Raw genomic sequence first — 19,986 nt, 5'->3', positions numbered from 1 at the left:
CAGAGAAGAACAGAGGCTGCAGAAATACTCATGGTCTTCTGAGGGTTAATAAAATAGTACATGATTTATTTATTTATTTATTTTATCTGGGGAAAGTAGTTGAGCTGTAAGTAGGCTGGGGTGAGAGCTTGTACAATGTCTTAGGTTTTAAGGTGTGTTTATACCTGGTACTTGTTAGTAAGTGAAATTCAGAGTCTGTTGACTTCTCTAGTTAATTATAGAGAGTGCGTTTCAGGTCTTGATTACTTCTGATATATCTGATACCAATGTATTTGCTGTACTGCTCAGCTTTGCTATTTTAAGAGTCAAAATTATTGTGTGGAAATTGTAAATAAATTTGGCATTTCTTAAATTATTTTTTTAATGTGGAAGATTCGGGGCTTTTTTAGTGGTTTTGAAAGTTTAACACAATATGGGATCCTACTTTTAGACTTCCCAGCAAAGAACAGAGTGGCATGTGCTTGGGAATGTATTTACAGATGACAGTTCCAGTCGCATGTGATTTGGACTAGGAAAATTGGGTGGGTGTGAAGGTAGGTCTTACGAAACACAGATGTAACTTCAGTATTTACTGTGAAGGAAGCTTTCCTTTTGCTTGAACAGCTAGCAGTGCAGCCTCTGGGGCTAACGCTAGAGGCTCTTCAATTCTTAATGGTGTGTGGGGCATGGTTATTTTACTTCTAATTTATTCTCTTATTGAACTACTTGGTCAAAAAACTTACTGGTTTTTCCTCACTTAAAAATTTGCAAACCTTGTTGGTGACATTTTCTTACAGCAGCTAGATTTTTGGGGGGAACTTAAGAAGTCTGGTCTCTCTCTTGCTTCTTAACTACTACACTACTACCTTGCTTCAGATTTCTGGACTGCAGCCTGGAATTCTGGACCTAACTCTTGACCTTCCCACCTGGAAGACATTGGGTGTATATCTTGTGTCTTGGCAGTGGATGGCTTCTATAAATGCTTTCTGGTTGGATATATTAATTTGTCACAAGTTCTATCTTTTAGTCTGAAAAATACATCTCACAGGGACTAGGAAGCTGACTTTTTCCAATATAGCATTGTCTGCGATAGGTTCAGTTGTGTTAGGGGTGAAAGAGTGTAGCTGCAGAAATGCTTTGCCTGGTGATAAGGCTAGTTTAAGAAGGTAGGCTGTTACCTCAGTGTCTGACTCTGGTCTGTTCACCATGCTGTAGTTTGGTGCCTCCTTAGCTCTCGAAGTACAGCTCCTGTAAACTGGGCTGCTAAAATAACTATCCCAAAAGCCACAGCCGAAAAAAAAATCAGGAAGCACTAGAGAAAGTGTGGCAGTCTGGAGGAGCTTCATAGCATGGATAGGGCCTAGTTCTGTTTCCATCACACTGTGTGATTAGAGCTCCTGCAAAGAAATGGGTAACACCGCTGAACCTGTTACTTGTAAGAATTTAACTTTATTCTTTCCTTTGTATATTTTTTTTTAATCTGGTGAGAGAGCCCAGGAATCAGAAATGTTCACACAGTCCCAAACACAGGGCATTTCTCTGTATGCTCTGCTCAACATTTTTCTCTGTATGTTACGCTCAAGTTTTTTAAGTCTCAAAAAGATAGCTTTGGCGATATGGAACCTGTGAGTCTACACTAAGCACTTAAAGAACAACGCAGAGATTATATCAGTCTTTGTTGTTTTGGCGTGAACTAATTTTTAAAAGTCATTCACGTGCACGGTTGAAAGGTGTTCTGTTATATAAAACTGGCAATGAGTGTTTCTTTTTCATTGATTGTTTCGAATATGCTCTTGGACAAACCCTGCAACACAAAATATACCCACATATTCTTTCCTTCCCCTTTCTTTTCTGTTGACTGTTAGTTTCGTTTAGCTTAGGTGATGTTGCTGGTAAATGCTTTCTTGCGGGGTGTGGAGGAGGGAATGCACACAGCCAAAGTAATGAAAACTGCAGTAATTGTAGTTGTGTCAAGTTCCTAAAGGGGAAAAAGGGAACTGCTAATGCACAGGCGTATTATCAGATGGATTGTGTTTTCAAATGCATGTTTTTGTGCATATAAAAATGATTAGATCAATTCTTATTACTAGGTCCAGATTCCTCCCAAATTTTAGTAATGCTAATCAGCACTGGGACTTGGGGTGAAAACAGTGTGAAACTGAAAGTTGGAGCCCACATCCTTCTTTAAGGGAGAGTAGTTTTTAATTAGAACTTGATTTTTTTGTGTGTGTGCCTGCATGAATGCAGTCATATCTGTCAGATGCATGTGGATTGGTTTTCCTACCGTGTGTGTATTGATAGAGCTGTGTACCACAGAGGAAGAAGTTGTCCTAATATATATGTGCATATTAGTTTGTGCACTGAGGTGTACCAGACTCTAATTTAATAGCAGCACAAAAACTTTTTAGATAAATGTTGGATGTATGTGACAGAACAGTGAGGGTTTTTGAGAAGGCTTGATAAGATCTTGTTCCCCCTTCTTCTAGTCTTTAACTTTCTAGATCTTTACTACTTTTTTTTTTTTCTTTTTGTTTGACAGATGTCACTGCATTTTCACTGATACGACTTCTGGGGGAAAAATTAAATCATGTCAGTGTGCAGGTTTTGTGGGTGAGCAGAGTTAATTTGCTACAGTACTAAAGGCTAATTATATACCGAAACAAGCAATACTTCCCTTTGATAGGAAATGCTCTGGGTGGCGAAGCAAGTTTCATGTGTTTATTGTGGTACTAAGCAGGAGTGTGAGTGCAGGGTAGCAGGTTAGCAAGTGCAGGGTGCACCAAGACTTTCTTATTCTTAGGTGAAAGTGAGAAAAGGAAGATAATATTTTAATTAACAGGACCTCTCTGTCTCTCCTATCATAAATGTAGGTTGTCAAGAGAGTATATGGAAGAGTGAAAAAGAAAATCGTTCACATCTGAGAAAAATTCCAGTGTGTCTTATTAGGTTCAGTACTGAAATTCATTCTTGAAAATGAAGTGTATCCTTCTCATGCAATGTAAGTTAGTGTTACAAATTACTAATTTCTGTTAGCACGGTGCCTGCCAAACCAAATTACCGCCTAGGTCCCCGTGGGTCTAGACACAATGAGACAAGACAGTGAAATACAGCTCTCCTTCCAGGTAGCTTATAACCTAAGCAGTAGAGCAGTATTGGCTAGCACTTTATAACTGAGGACGAGTACCCTGTCTTTAATTAAAGATAGAATGGGAGGTATTGGCAGGGAGCAAAGAAACTCATTAGAGTAAATGGGCTAAGGAAGTGATGATTAGAGCAGTGCTTTTTGCCTGGCTCTGAAGGGCAGAGGCATGTCTTTTACAGAAAGCGAGCACTAGTTGTTGTGGATATTGTCTGTTCATAATGCTGGATTAACATATTGAATGACAAGCAGGGCGATAGTAGTGGGTGCTGTGTATAAGGAAAGTTGAGACTTTACTATCTCTTCTGCATTTTGCGTGCACAACAAGGTAGACAGAGAATGTTTGTTAGAAATATACTGAAATCTTAGTTTGGACAAGTCTGTAACTGAGACCTGAAAGTTGGCAACATAGAGATGTTTCAGGATGTTGCTGAAATTACCTGAGAACGGGTATAGCGTTGTGTAGGATGAAAATTGGTAAGGCTTCTCCATCTCTTCAGGGATAGTTGAGAGACAGGAGAGTGCAAAGAGTGAGATCGATATGTACATAGAGAGGGAGAAAAATAGACTGCGATGTTGAAGGCAGCTTAGAGAACAAGGTGAAGGTGCCATTGTTAACAGGTCAGTAGAAACCTTGGGAAGAGATTCAGTGGACTGTGTGTGGGAGATTCTGAACAGAAATGGGTTCAGTTCTGAACTGACAACAAGTAATTCTTGATCTCCTTTCACATCTGAGTGTGTTGAATGTGCTCGTAAGGTTGGGAAGGTATGAGATCAAAGAACTTTTTTGTTTTTTGGTAAAATGGGGGAGCCTATGTTTGTAATGTGAAAGCCTTTGTTTTTAATGTGAAGACAGAGGAGAATGAGATGTGAAAAAGATGAAAGAAGATGAAAGTGTATCAGTGGGAAGCAAAAAGAACTTGGAGAGCAGATAGTCTTCCATACAAGAATAACCATACTAGATCAGACCAGTGATTTAGCTAGCATAATATCCTATATCCAAAAATGACTATCAGAAGATGCCTATGGAAAAATAAGAACAGGATGCGTATATGTGATACGTTTCCCTGACATTCCCTCCTGATGTCTGTCACAGGACAGAAGGAAATTGGTGAGCTACTGTGTAAGAAGGGAGTGCTGCAGAATCAAGAGGTGATTTGAAAAGCTACTGTGACTGCGGGTAGTTGTCCAGCAGTGGAGATGGCAGAATTGCACTAGGAAAATAGTTAATTAGTTATTTTGCTAGTAGAAAACATGGCCACTTATACGCTTGTTGTTCTCTCAACGCCGAAGTAGAAACAAAAGTAGGGTTTGGGGTCGACTCAGCCAGGCTTGGGCTTGGCAAGATGGACCAAGTGGTGATAAAAGAGCGTGGCAAAAAAAGGCTGTCATTGCTCTCTGTGCCAGTGGAAGAAAGGTCGGAAACTTGGTGGGAAGCTGTTAACTGGAGTGGATACAGTGACTCTTAAGTTTTAAATGTTTTATTGATAAAGATTTTAAGTAATGAAGAATTTATCTGCATTATAGCAAATAAACTTGGCAAATAGAGCAAATAAGCAAGTAAAATTGTCTGTCTTGAACAATAATACAACTCATACTGTAGAGTTGTCTCAGAATAAATCCTACATGTAGATCTTGTATGTGGAAATAAAATCAAGTAGAATAATTAAGTTATTTTTGTCTCAAAATAATATCCATATGGCAGGGTTGTTCTGAAAGAGCTACAGATAATGAATAGTATACACCAGATTGTTTGTAACAAGTTTCTTGGACAAAAATTCTTAAGGATTCCATATATATAAAGAAACATGATATATTTTTGATTGACCTATTTTTCTTTTTTCTAGTTAAAACGATTCTTGTTTTTTAAGAAACCGGTTGTTCTCAGCCATGCTTTCTTCAGTCATACAAACTGGCTAGTTGAATCATGCTGATACCTTTGATGGAATGAGATATACACTTATTTTTGGAAAAGTCTAACTTTCCTTTCATATGTTCCTGGAGAAAAAAATGAAGTGACTTTCTTTTTAGGGAGAACTAGTGGCCATTTCTGCTTATTTAGGTGGGTGAACTGTTTTCTTCTTCTGATGGATAAAGGCAGGCTAAAAATCATGCTGCAGAAAACTGAATGCAGTCTCTTCTGTATGAATAATATTGCTAAAACAGTGTATGCAGGAAATTGGTGCCGGTGTTGGTGGTAATCAGGTAGTCTTCCACCCAGAACCAGGCACAGATGAAAGCTGTCGTGTGAGCTCTTGAAGTACTTTGCTTAGTCTCCATCAATGAGCTTTTCAGGTGGAAGTAAAACAGAGTAGTGTCCCTGCAGTGGCAAATAAGCTTTTGAAGCTACAGTGTAAGGTAATCATAGTCATGTTCATCCTTGCAATTTCCCGTTCCAGCTTTGTCTAATATGACATTTATATTTGTACTTCTGCTTATCCATCGCTAACATGGTACGTTGTGATTTTATTAGTATACAATGTTTGTTCAGGTCTGTGACAATGTCAATGTATGTAACTGATAAATCTGTGTTACGTAGACTTCTTTTGAAAGATGATGCTTAGTAGTACACCTGTCAGGTAACCTACCATCTACTTGGCACAATGTAACTAAAGTGGAAATACCACCACATGAACAGGAGAAATGCCCTCCTGAAATGTGGGCATGAGTTGAGGTAGCCAGGAGTACAGTGCTTCCCATCACCCGGTGAAATGACTGCAGTGTACCTGAAAGGCTGGAGGGAGGTGGAAAAAGTAATTATTTGTAACTTTGGCAGGTACCTGTCTGTAGAGTAGCTGTGTTTTGAGTTCTAAGTGGTTATCTTTCAAAATCATGAGTGTGTTACTGACATGAAAAATGGTATTTTTCAGAAACAGATTTGAAAATGAAATGTCTCTTCCTGTGCACGCAGACCGTGCTTTGCTGTGAGTTTGCACGGCAGTGTCCTGTGTCACCTAGACATCTGGGTTCCTCAGCAAAGGAGCAGAGGTGCAGGTGACAGGTCCTGGGGCTCGGTCCCCAGGTCTCGGTGAGCCCACACCACAAACTCCCAGAGTGCTGCTGCAGGAGCCTACAGTAGAATTCTTAAATTTGCTTCCCACCTGAGAAATGGTGTGCATCGCTGGACAGCTAGAAATGCACAGGCCCATGACATGGTGGGCTCTGCTTCTGTTGTGAATATTATTGCGAAGTTCTTTCAGTTCAAAATCTTCCGTCAAGGCAATACGGACTACAGCAGCCAGCTGGGTCACAGAACCTAGTTCTCTGGAAATGATATCTTTCTATGAAGCGTTTTTTTTTCTCTGCCTCAAAGAAAGGGCAGAAACTGCTGCGTATCTAAGCTACGCATTTATTGTAGCGGGAACAATGTTTTAGGTGGGAACTATTGTCTCTTAATTGATACATAGGAGAAAAATTATATATTTTTAATAAAATTGTGCTCACCTTTTAGTTGGGTGATAAAGTGTGAACAAGTTAGCTTGCAGGAAGGTGTTCCCAAAGACAGAATGAAGTGAGTATGTGGTTTTTCCCAGGGAAAGAATAGGCTTATGTATTTTACCACAATGGAAAATTTTACAAAATGTTCAAAGACTGTGCTGCGGGAAGTGAGGTTAGCTGAGAACATGTGTAGTCCTTCAGTTGATTGCGATATGCAGAACAGTCTTAAAAATTGTACATTTAATCATCTTGCCTTCAGACTGAAGAATTTCAGACTTAATCCTTGACAATTGGAGATGGTACAGTTTACAGCACATTGCCTTAAAAAAAGCAATGCTCTTTGGGAAAGTACACTGTTAAGAACCCATCAATACTTAAATTTACCAATTGAAAATTTGTCAGTCTGTTTCATTGGAAGGCTAAAATAATTGGAATCTTTCATATGAACTCTGCTGTTCCTCAAAGTGAGCTGGAAGTCTCCTGAGGTTTTAGGGCAGGGAGAAAATCTGAGGGCTCTGTAGCTGACTGGAAAATTTGCACACAATGTAGGCACATTTAAAGTTCATACCATTTGAAGGTACAGTGCAGAACTTTGTTGCTGTTGAACATAACATAGGTGAATGATGAAGGTCCAACTGTGTAAGTATTTCTACAATCCTAGTTGACTGTCATGAGCAAAGACTTCTACTGAGGTTTTGCCTGTTGAGTAACATAGCCCATTTCATAAAATGGTCGAAGCAAATGCTTGAGAAAACAGTAGATGTGATGCCACAGTGAATACGGAATAAGGAAAAGAGTGTTATTGTGTATATCTAAAGATGAATTTGCTTATAGAGCAAAAGGGAATAATACCTACCAAGCAAATGTAGTGTCAACCTTTTATTGTGAGAACAGGGCAAAAGCACAGTTATCTTCTTTCAAACCCTGTTCCAAATTGATAGTATATTGTCTTTTAACATTCTCAAGAGAATGAAATATGTGTGTGAGGTTCTTTAATTCCAGTTGTTTTTGCAAATATCAACCCTCATGATGTTACTCTTCCAGTTGTACTGAGGAAGAGCTATATTTGAAAATAGCAAGCCTACAGGACAGCTTAAGTTAGCAACTGCTTTTCAGAATTTTAGCTCTGTATTTCCCTTTTGGCCTTCAGATGTATACAACTCTTTTTTCCCTGAATTTGTCTACTGATTCTAACCACAATATTCTCTTGAAAAGTGAAAATGAAGGACTTTTTCTCAAGAACATGTGGTGTTTGTCCTTACAGAAATGGTAGTTAATTTACAGGAATGAAAAGGAATGATCTGTCCTGCTTTTTGTTAAATAATCAAATGAACTACCCGAAGCTTAAAATAAAGATAGTAGATCATTAGAGTTTGCTTAGGAAAAGCCCTCTGTAAATAATTTGAATAGCGTGATTCCAAATATACTTGAGTTGGACAAAATTCTTCTGAGTTTTGTTTTGAATGGGTAGTGTTTTACCTCCACTAAGACCTCCAGTATTGCTTGTAAGAATGCATTTAAAGTGATTGGCTGAATTTAGGTTCTGAAGTCTCATGCGCACGATTTTAGTATATTAAAGTTACTGTATTTTTAAAAATGAAATCACTTAGTATGTCCAGTGAGAAGAGTTGGTTTTATAATTTTCACTTTTTTCCTTAAAAGTTTATTGTGGGCTATAAATCCTTTTTTTGATACGAGAGTGATTAAACTTAACATAGATTTTTTTTAACTCACTTTTTATCTGCAGACATTTACTCTAAAGGATAACAGCTCTTAATTTACATTCCAGGTTTTTCCACAGTAAAGCCTGTTTTCTTGTTTTGCAGTTTTTATTTTGCAAAAACTTAATATGTGATTCCTGTATTGATTATCAGTTACATGCTGGTAATAATGCTCCCTCTAGTAAGTGGTTTTACTTTGCTCAATAAGGCCCACAGCATATTGTGTATATGTTCGTGCGTGGATTAGTAACAACTTTCAAAAATGGTAGATGCTATTTCCTAGCTGTGGTATATGCCTATGCCTAGTTGTATTTTATTTTTTCATTTCTGGAAAGTAATTTTTCCTTATATAGGCATCCAACTGAAAAGAGACTTGAGAACGTCCTGAGAAAAGGCACTGGCGCACTAGAATGCATTTCCTTTGGGTGTTGCTCTAATAATTAGTCAATTCTAATCCCAATGTGAATTTAAGGTTGCTTCTTAAGATTCAGGTTAGACATAAACTTTTTTTGACACAGGAAAATACATTTGGGATTGTCATTTAAATATGTTGCATTTATAAGTGAATGTGAATCCCACTCCTGTTATACCCCTACATAAAAAAAAAATATTTTTCTCTTTATAGAACTGACAGTGCATCAGCTGACCAGGACAATTTAAAATACTCTTCATCCAGAGATCGGGGCAGTTCTGCCTCCTATGGATTACAACCCTCAAATTCAGCTGTGGTGTCTCGACAAAGACACGATGATATCAGAGTCCACACTGACATACAGAATGAAGAAAAAGGTATACGGATTGCTGTTTCATGTGTAAATTGTGAGGGAACATTCAGAGAAAGGCAGTGAACTTGAAATGGTGGAGGATTTTTTTTTTTTCCCAAAAACCGACAGTGCACTGATACAACTCATTGCCACAGTATCACTGTGTTGAGAGGTTTATCAGGGATCAAAGAAATGTTGTGGTTGAGACAAATACTGAGAAAAATATGCAGTTACATTAGGAGAAGAATGTAAGAGATGACTTAATGCATTAACAGAATAAGCACTTTTTTTCTAAAGAATAGTATTCTGGATGTGTCTGGTCTGAAAGTTGTAATTTCTTCCTGAATACTGTCTAGTGCTTCTGATATTGAAAATGGACTGCCTGATTAAATGGACTACTAATCTAATGTGTTACCTATTGCAACTTTACTGCAGCAAACTGGAATCTTTGTTTGGGAATGAAATCTTTGTTTTTGTCATTAATGGGAATTTCTACTTCTATGTGCTTCAGTCTGACTTCATATAAATCGCATGATGTATGGCTTAAGCAATTTTATTTTTTTTGAAAGTGGAAATACTTTCTCTAGAAAATAGCTAAAAATTCAGAATAGTATCTTTTTCATCTTTATGAAAAAGGAATCTATATTCTGATTTTTAAGTTTTTTTTTAATTGCCAAATACAGGTATCAAATAGGAGGATTTTTTACTTGCAGAGTCACTTTTTAGACTATGTAAGTTGTCTTCAGGCAGACCAGACTCAAATCTTGCAGGAATAGTAGAGTAGGAGTTTTTGTTCAGGAACCTAAAAAGCATTCACACTCCCTCTACTTCTCTGCCCTGTAACTATCTGTAAAGAATTACTGTATCTTAGGGAAAGTTACAGGTGGGTGTGCTGATGCAAATTTATCTTTTTATAGTTAGTAGGAGGCAAGAGCATGAAACACGTATTTGTTTATCTGCATACCTTGAGAACCTTAAGATTTGGTCAACTTTAACAGAGAAACTGCTTAGAAAGTGAGTATATTTGTCAGTGTGTCTGCTAACATGGAGAATTTTACTGTGTTTCATGCAGACTGGCATAGTAGATTATTCTTATACTTTGAAGTGTGCTAGTATTTAAAGAACATACTGGTGGTATAGTGAAATTGTAAGTTTTGTACAAATTCAGTAAGGTAGTTTGTGAAGTGGCGGGGAAAGTGCCATTTGAAAAGAAAAATGCACCTCTCCCCCAAGTACTGTATCTTACAGGGCATGTCTCTGCTAGCTCAGCACTTTAACTATGCTAGATTGTTCAGGTGTGACTTGAAAAGAGGTGATTAGGATATTCTGTACTATAAAACCAAATTCCAAGTATCTCTAGTTCATTTTTATTTTTGGAGAAGTTTGTAAGCTTACAGATGCAGAATAGTTTCTTTGTTTACTAAGGTTTTTCAATTAACTTGTTGGAGTCTGCCAGCACGGAATTTTTATTTCAAGAACTTCTAGCTTTTCTATCTTCTATCCTGGGTATCTACTTCTGTCCTGGGTACTTATGTCATAAGTACCTAGAATCTTTGAGAAGACATTCTCCCTCCTGCCCCAGTTTCTGGTGTTAATAAAAATTATTTCCAACTTGACAGTTTCTGGAAGCTGTTCAGGTTTGAAAACTTCCAAGGTATGGGAGATTCTGCAGCCTCCCTTAGCAGCATGCTTAGTGCTTTATCACTCTCCTGGTAAATAATTGTTTTCTCACATCTGGTTTGACTTTCCCTTGCTGCAATTTATAACTGTTGACTCCTGTCCTTTTGCTCTGCATCTGTAAGATTAATCTGGCTCTTTTTTTTTTAATAGTGTTTTTTTTGTTAATAACCCTTCACAATAGCTAGAGGAAGACTGCAATTAGATCTCTCCACTTTGTCTTCTCTCCTTTACTTTATAAAACAAGACAGGGGTGTTGCAAGATTGAAGTTTTTAAAACTAAATAGAAGGCTTTTGGGTTTTTACTTATAGATGAGATATTCTCCCTTCCTGCAACACTTTCCTCCCTTTTGATTTGTAACTGTGATGTGCTCAGAGTTCTTACCCTTAAAAAGATACTGCACTACTATTCGTATGTCATGGTATCTACATATTTATGCCAAAATTAATAACAGTGACATAGCTGTTCATATTCTTATTTGGTCTCAGATTTAACATTTAAAGGGAAATACATAGAATTTGTATATATCAGAATTTTAAAAAACTTTTCAGACCAGGAGATAGCTGAAGAGAGATAATATATATCTTTACAGCCATATTGCCAAAAAACCTGGTTGCCCTGCTGTTTTTTACTTACTTTAAATGACGATTTGTTTCATATTGTTACCGAAGATGTACCATCTATATGTGAAGTGGGAGAATATAGGTTTGTTCATTTAAGATAATGTCAAATATGCTGTAGCAAATACTACATGCCTTTGCAGACAACCAAAAAAGCTGGGATTTTTTGTGTGCTAGAGGGACGGTATGAAATAACTTCAAGAACTCCAATAGTATATGGTAGTATGTCTATTTTTGATAGTTGATGTTTGTGGTCTGAGCGCATGATTATCTGACATCTTCAGTTAAACTAATTTTTTTGTTGCTTTGAATTTTAGAGATTTACTTCTGTTTAGCCATAAATACAATTATTGCTGTTAGAAGTAATTTCCTTCATAGGACAATGTTGGTTTGTTATGACGAAATAACATTAAAGTGGCATACCGGCTAGTTTATGTTTGAAAATTGAGTTTAATATTGTAAATCCAAATATACACAAATTATCTTTACTGTAATTTTAATTACTTAATTACAGCTGAGACTTTGCACAGGATTTTCTGTAATGATAGCATAGTCCTGTGTGTATAGAAATACAAACTTCTACCAGTAGTTCAGAGCTTTTTTTATCAAAGCTTTGCCTTCAAGATGACGTTCTTTACATCTGCTAAGGTCCAGATTCACCTTGATGTTTGAACTTATTTCTTTATCCATCCTGTAGTCTTCGTAAGCTGCCTGTTTTCATGGAGGGCCACCTCTCCTTTTCCCCAGGCTTTCTTTTGTACGCTGATGCAGGTAGAATTGTGGAAATACCGTTTCTGAAAGAAGTCTTGCATGTCTTTTGTTGTTCTGGGTTTAATTTTATTAGTTGATTCTTCCCTGTCTCAGGCAGGGAAGGCACTTTAGAAAGCTACCTGCACAGCTACCTTGAAAGGGAGCGATAATACGTTGAGTGAAGTGTTGGGCAGGCTCAGGAGACAGTTTCGCTTCTCCACAGTACTGCAGAGGAGGAACCTGCCCCTCAGAGTGGTGTGGCAGACTGGAAGTATCTTTGGTTTCAACATTTAAGTGTGTAAATTCTTGTGGATCTAGGAGTAAAAATAATCTAATTACTCAAAATAACACTTTTATTTCCATTTTATATTGTTACCAAAGATATACCATGTGTATCTCAAGTGGGAGAATGTAGAATTGAGTTTAATTAGTTTAAGATAATGTCAGTATTAGTGTGTGAAAATACCGGCAATTTTATGTTTAGGGAGAGTTGTTCGATCTGTACATAAAAATAATCTGTGGCTTTTTAAAAGCTTTCTCTTTTTTGGCTGTTTTACTGAGCCTGTGTGGTAGATATATAACAAAAACAGAGTGGAAATTTGATGTGCATAATCAAGGAGCAAGTAAGTGGATGTATCTAGCATGTGTACTAGCAGTTTGATCTGAAGGGCCTTGTAAAATACAGGGTCAAAAGTAATAATAAGAAAACCCCAAATGCAACAAAATCAATGTTAAACTTCATTGCAATAGAGGTTTTTTCATATGCTTCAAAATAAGACTGTTTAGATTCTGAATATGTGACCTGGAAACTTACAGGGCATAACAAAACATTTTTGCATGTGGAAGTATAAAAACCGGAAGCTAAAGAAGGTGGTACAGGATAGGGCTGCTAGTTTGCATATGAATTGAACGACTCGTGAAATACTACTCTACTAGCTATATGGTCTGATAGCCTGTTTTAATCTCACGTTGGTTTTTCCACAGGTGGCTACAGTGTCAATGGAGGATCTGGGGAAAATACTTATGGTCGGAAGTCGTTGGGGCAAGAGCTGAGAGTTAACAATGTGACCAATCCTGATTTTACCAGTGTTCCACATGGGAATCGTGCTTTAGCCACAAAAGACATGAGGAAATCACAGGGTAAGGATACCACAGATTTTCAGGAAGAGATGATCTCTTTTGGCAACCTCTCTTGTGTTCAGAATATGAAAAGAAGTTCACTACGATTAGGCAATCTATATGGATTTTATTTTATGTGATACGTGATTAGATGATATTCATGGAAACTGTCATCTTGTATTTACTGTTCCCTGTATTGAGACTTCATAGGTGAGGCAGATCCCTGGACTACGTGGCTTATGCTGTCAATCTTTCAATTTCCTTTAAATAGCTTTTGAACCCTTTTTCAGGTTAGCCAGATTTGGCAGAGAGATGAAGGGCTCCAAAAAGGAGAATTTGCTCTTAGATTTGTTGAAAACTGTTGCCTGAGTAAAGTTATTAATTAACAAGTCCCTAGTGTGGGAAAACCTACGATGGTGAGCTCAACTGTTACCTGTTCTCGCTGGCCTGCAGGTCAACTAGTCATCACATCATGCCAGCTCATTAATCAGTAGATGTGTACTCCTGAACTAGCTGCAATTCAACGCTGCCTCTTGCTCAGCTGAGGATTAGAGGCCAGGGAGGAACTGGAGGCATCATAAGAATGTGGGCAATGTCTTGGGAGATGCAGCAAGACAAAATACGAAGTTGCAAGCGAGTGCAAGAATGGTGGGCACATGTTTTTGAGAAAGAAGGCTTCACTTTTCCCACTGTTTGGGTTTCAATCATAGTGGGGTTTTTTGGTGGTTTTTTTTGTTTGTTTGTTGTTGTTTTTGTTTTTGTTTTTTTTTTTTAAAGTAAGTTATTCCAGGGACTCTTAAGTGAAAATACAAACTTTGTTATGACTAAGCACTGTCATTTATTGCATCACTTATTATAAGTGGTAGTTGAGCCACTGACAAACTGTGACTGCTTTATGCCAGGCACATTATAAACATATGAGGACATAGTGTTTTTCCTCAGGGATTTATATTTCAGAGGAGACAAAAGGCGAAAGAAGTGTTTGGTGTGCTTTGTGGGTGGAAGGACTGAGGTGCAAGTGGTGACATGACTGTTGCAAAAAGGCTGATCTTTGGAATGGGTTAAAGTCAGACTTTATAATCCCATTCTGGTGTCTTGATATAAAAATTATTCAGTCCTTTTAGTGTCTTAAGTTATGCCTATGTAGAGGAAATAGAGAATTGTCTAATAGCAAACTCTGTAAGTGACACTTCTTGCAGTGGGCTTGTGCATGAATTTGCGATTAGTACTGACAGAAAATTCAGACTGTTCTTCTACGTACATGAGCACCTCTTTAATCCTTAAGATGTTAGGAACTATGATTTCACATGACTGAAGCTGCTGCCTATGATTTATATGCTTCTGTATGTATTCTGTCCTCTAGATGTCAGATTTCAAGAGTTTCTTCTTTTTAACTGGGCTGTCTTTGATTGTTGTAGGTTTCAGCAAGTCATTTTGATTTTTTCATATCTTCTTCAAAGTACAGTGGGATTATGTTGCAACAGGATCTTAGATTCTTCTATATTTTCTTGTTTGTTAATGTGTGCATTAAGCAATTTTTAAAATAGTTGTTTTCTGTGAGTGAGAGCATGTGGCTGAGACCCTGCTAATGTTTCACAACGTAGAAGTTATACAGATGTTTGTTAACTAGTACTTTGATTGGTATAGCTTCAGTCATGCTCTTGGTTAGTTTATTCTTTTTTTATTTTTAGGTTATGATTATGGCTCAACACACAGCTAGCACCCTGTTAAGGATTAATGCCAGTGTTCATCAGATGTTAACTGAAAAAAAGCAAAGCTACTTTTAGTAGAGAGTTTTGAACAGTGTGTCTTGTTGTAGCAGCAGTTAAATGTGTGTCTCATACCCAGTAACCTTGGTGGTGGTAGTAGTTCTATTTATACAGTTGTGGTTTTAGGATTTTTTTTGTATGTAGAACAGCATAACCATATTTCAAAATAAATTACAGTTTTTCATGAGATGATTACAAACAAAAAGATAAATGCAGAGAAGACAACACTAGAAAGTTGCAAGTTGTGGATTTAATTAATTCTAGGCTTATACTTATTGTAGACTTTTCATCTAACACTGGAGAGTCAACCAACATTTTTAGAGACAGGAGGGGAGACTTTTTAGGGACCTTGCAAAGATCTAGAATATCTTTATAGAAAGTTATTTACTAAAAATAAGTTTCAGTGTTTTCCAAACCACTGCATCCTGATTTGCCCTTCAAGAGCAGTATCTAGTGACCTAACCCAGCTGTGCTGGTGTAGGTTCCCATGTGCTTGCTGAGTGGCAGATGCAAACTGTGAGTGATGGAAGAGGAGTGATGTGTGCTGTGTGTTCCTGGTTAGTGTTGGTAGAGTGCAGCTGTAGGAATATTGTGGAATAGACTTTTCTCTTTCTCATGAGGGACATCTTTTGTCTTGGAAAGGACTGTATTATGGGGTGGCCAATCCATTGAATTATTCAAGGACAGATCCAAGTTGCTCTTTTGGGAGGCTTCATATATAGACAGTCTAGTATGGAAGTAAGTGTGTGTGTGTAGATTTGGTTCAGCTTAAGCTTTCAAGATACATTCGGTAATGTAGAACATGGTACTTTCCTAGCAGAAGAATTTTCACATGGAATTATTCATGAATAGCATTTGCACTTTATATTTTGTGTACTGTAGTCTGTGTTAATTTCCATTGTAACTGAGCTTTAAAAGAACTTTCCTTCTTGTTTTTGTATGTTTTGTTTCTGAACTATTCCATTTGAACTTTCAAAAAAATTTTTTTTTCCCTGGTCTTGTGACCTTCTACTACTGCCAGGTTTTAAAGCAAATGGTAGACATGGTACACCCCTGGGCAGGCTGCATTCTTCCTGGTAGTCCTTTTCTTCTCCAGGGCTGATCAAGTTTTTTACATGGGTGACTGTGTTTGGTCCATCTTTCTGAAGTTTGGCTGTGTATTGGCAGCAAGCCTTGGACTAGAGCTGTTTTCCACCATTACAGTCTATTTTTCACCTTTCCAGACAATAAGTTTGCTGCAGTTTCTTGGTTTTGTGCTTATCAAGGGTATCTCAGGATGTCTCAGGTTCTTAGTTACCCAGCTGCCCTTCACGGGTACTCATCTTCTGTCAGTATTTTTTCCGTTATAACCTTGCCATTATAACTAGGTTACCTTTATTGCTCCTCCCATCAGATGACTGATGTGTAACATAGCAGAGAAAAAAGGTGTCTGTAGTTGTCTTGGGTGCTCTCATAAGAGTCATGGTGACTAAGAAAACCTCATCATGTTCCATGAATCCTCTAATTTTAGTCACCATGAAACACCTACTGTTAAACTTTTCAAAAGAAACTTTGTTTCCTTTTTGCAAATGAGGGAAATGAATTATTAATATGAATTCATTGTAATTGGAACATAAATCAGATAAACTGAGTTGTGACCTTCACTGATGTCATAGTGCTATTAGTCAACTTAAATGAAATGTTTTCTTAGGAAGATGCTAATTTTCCTTTGTTATGATCCACTTAAATCAATAGCCACTGCAACTCTGCATGCTGTGTACTTTTGTTCCTCAATAGAGGAAGAGTAGATCTATTTTCCTTTTCAAAGCAGAATACTGCTAACTGTCAGAGGAGTACTCATAATCTTTGTTCTTGTGCCAAAATAATAGAGAAAGTCTTGGGTTTTGGTACTTGCTTGAGCTTAAATCTGGTTCTTTGCTTCAAGCAGCAGCTTGTTTTTACCACAAGGTTTTCTTTAAATATTATTTGTTGAATCATTTTTGTTTATATATTCAGTCAGAAGTCTGATTGAACCTTACCACAACTGCCTTTTTTAGTTCCATTTATATAGAAGGGAACTAAATCCAGGTTTTTGTGTAGAAGTAAAACAGTTCTGCTTAAACCTGAGTGAGTTCTACCCAGGTACTGGGCTGTCCACTGGCAGAAACTAAATGTTTTGGTAGCTAAAGTAGACTTTAATTTTCCTCATATTAGCTTTAAAACAAATAAGGTCCTCCTTTTACTTTTTTCTCAAATTACTATTATGACTTACTGAGTCTACAAATACATATTTGAGGCAATACAGATACTATTGATCAAGTCCTGTAAAGAAAAGAAATAATTGCCTTTTCTTTTTCAGAGCGATCGTTGTCTTATTCTGACGAGTCTCGACTGTCAAATCTTCTTCGGAGGATTACTCGGGAAGACGACAGAGACCGAAGACTGGCTACTGTAAAGCAATTGAAAGAATTCATTCAACAACCAGAAAACAAACTGGTTAGTAATTCTTAGTTTTCCATAGCACTGGAGTATTTCTTGTTTTATAAAACTGTCTATTTAAAAATCTGAGTATTGGGATATGTCTGTGAGGATTATCTTATACAGGGAATTTCCTCCCACAACAAAGGAAAGTGTATTCCTGGATTGCCTGTCCTTTTTCTGGCATTCAGGAAATTTTTTATTACTTCATTACTTAGGACGTATTGCCTTAAAGCAAACTGGTGAGTGCATGAGCTGTAGGAATAAATATGGCATGTGGGTTTTTTTGACTGGTCTTAGCAATATCCTCTGGATCCTTCAGCAAGGAAATAGAGGAAAAGTAAGTAAAAACATGTTATTGTCTTCTTCAAGAGCTGTTTCTGTATCTTAAATTAAAAATATGCAGCTATTTATACAGTCTTGTGAATAGCTCATCTTAGAGTTACTCAGCTTTCTAGCTATACACCTTTTGTGTATGGATTCCCTTTTATAGGAAAAGAACAAAATAAATCTTTGTTTTCATTACATCTTTGGGTTTTTTAATGGTTTGTTGAACTCTGTAATATCCTCAAGTGTTTCTTAAGGATTGGGGGGGGGGGGGAGAGGAGTATCCCACTGTGGGTGTACGTTTTTAATATTACTTATTTTGAAGTGAAATGTTTTTGTTGGACACATCTCCCCCACTGTTTTGGACAGCTTAGGAGTTCTCCAAGTATTGAAAAAGCAGGAAGTTATGGTTTAATACCCTGCCATTCGTGTGATATTTCAGTTGTGGGGTATGTGTCTATCCATATTTATAAGAAGTTGGTTCATTCTCTCGTGATATATTAATTAACCATTGGCAATTGTGCTCTTTTGAAAAAGGCATGACACTTAAACGTTCAGATTTTTCTATTCAGTACACCTAGGTATAAGCAGACCACATGTAAGCCTGGCTAATACTTCAGCTTTCCCCTGAAACAAAATCCTTATTAATACAAGGATTTGGGGAGTAAATGCTTTCCACAATTATTCTGTGGTTGTTTTTTTTAAATTACTTCTGTTATTCTCAATGCATTTTTTTCCCCCAGTTTTTTTTGTAACTGCATTTTATTTAGGTTTATAGGTATCTCGGAGCATACTAGAATTGCTGTTCTAATATCTAACTCAGTGGTGACAAACTTTGTAATTGTTAGTGGTCAGAACATTAAAACTTTGTCACTGAGAAACTTTTCTTTAAACTTCTCCCAGCTCACTAATGAGAGCTACATCAGATATCAAATTATAACCACAATGCCAAGCCTAAAACTTCATAATGGTCAGTGTTTAACCTAGCAGTAGCTCCTGCAGTTCTTGACACTATTAAGGATAGTTTAACAGTTCTCTTCATTCTCAGGGTTGAAATGTGTGTTCAACAAGGTAAATTAGTAAAAGTCACTAGGCAGTGGCATTGTCATGTAATGGCATTGTGCTTCACCTTCTAAATTATATAGATGCCTTCTCCTTTTGCTTTTGTAGCCTCTTTTGCAGATACCAGGCACATTTTTAAAATATCTTTGTGAGTTCTGAGGGGCCAAGCACATGGACCTCTTTCTGTCCTTCCCCTCCCCTGAAAAGAGTGATATTGCTCAAAACTTAATAAAAACTAGTTAACATCCACTGGGCTAAATTAATATCTTTCTGAAGAAAAAAGAACAAACCTTTTTATTAACTCATCAAGAAAACTTCTTTGTTAGTATCTTATACAGTTGCTGCTAATGTATTATTTTGCAGCTTGGCTCACTAATGTGGTTTTTTTAGTGCATATTAGGAAAACAAGTATTTCTGGTTATGTTTACGGAGAAGCACTGGTGCATCAATAATGTTTCATCCCCAAAATAGTACTCTCTTTCTCTGAAAATCAGAATTGCCTAAGGAGAAGTTTTAATACTTCAGATTGTATTATCCTATCAATTAAATATTCTGCTGATACAATTGATTATTAGTATAGGAGACTAGGCCTTCAGTAGACGCTACTGATGAGCTGTATGGCGAGTCTTGCATTTGTGATGTAATGTTATCAGCAAGAACTAAACTTAGAACAAACCTTGATAGCAGGCTGCCAGTGTATTTTCGTGGCTACTGTAAATAAATATGAAATGTACCATGTAGGATAATATTGCAGTATTGCTTAATATAGTTTATGCTGGTCTGCAGTGACCATGGAAAGCATAATAGCATTCTACTAGCAAACAGAATTGGCAGTGGTGTTTTTAATGTGGGTGCAAACAGGACCTAGTTTGCAGAAGTTATTGTGCCATTATCATGCTTGTGCCTTTTATGTGTCTTATATTATAGGTACTAGTTAAACAACTGGATAATATCCTGACTGCCATTCATGATGTGCTCAATGAAAGGTAAGCAGGAAAAACTAAGCAGTTTGAAGGCTTTAAAGAGGAAAAATAATAAAAAGTGTTAGGTTTGGATTTCAGTATAGAGATGGAATGGAGGAGGGAAAGGTTGAAATAAATTCATTCACTAGTTTTGCATGGGCATGACATTGCAGTAACAGGACAGAACTGAGGGAGACAAGA

General features: G+C 37.1%; 1 protein-coding gene across 1 annotated transcript in view; it reads left to right on the top strand.

The window, feature by feature from the left end:
- Positions 1–4,464: 4,464 nt before the first annotated feature.
- Positions 4,465–19,986, top strand: part of SMG1 (SMG1 phosphatidylinositol 3-kinase-related kinase) — a 63,010-nt gene continuing 47,488 nt past the window's right edge. Inside the window, exons 1-5 of the mRNA XM_009704216.1 lie at positions 4,465–4,535; positions 8,903–9,066; positions 13,074–13,229; positions 17,316–17,452; positions 19,751–19,809. Of these exons, the coding sequence (XP_009702518.1) occupies positions 4,465–4,535; positions 8,903–9,066; positions 13,074–13,229; positions 17,316–17,452; positions 19,751–19,809 (587 nt within the window). The remainder of the gene's footprint in view (positions 4,536–8,902; positions 9,067–13,073; positions 13,230–17,315; positions 17,453–19,750; positions 19,810–19,986) is intronic.

This window comes from Cariama cristata, unplaced genomic scaffold (assembly GCF_000690535.1).
Source record: "Cariama cristata isolate BGI_N322 unplaced genomic scaffold, ASM69053v1 scaffold2857, whole genome shotgun sequence".
NCBI lineage: Eukaryota > Metazoa > Chordata > Aves > Cariamiformes > Cariamidae > Cariama > Cariama cristata.
Note: the sequence above shows the minus strand (reverse complement) of the source record. Positions and strands in the feature narration are given on the sequence as shown.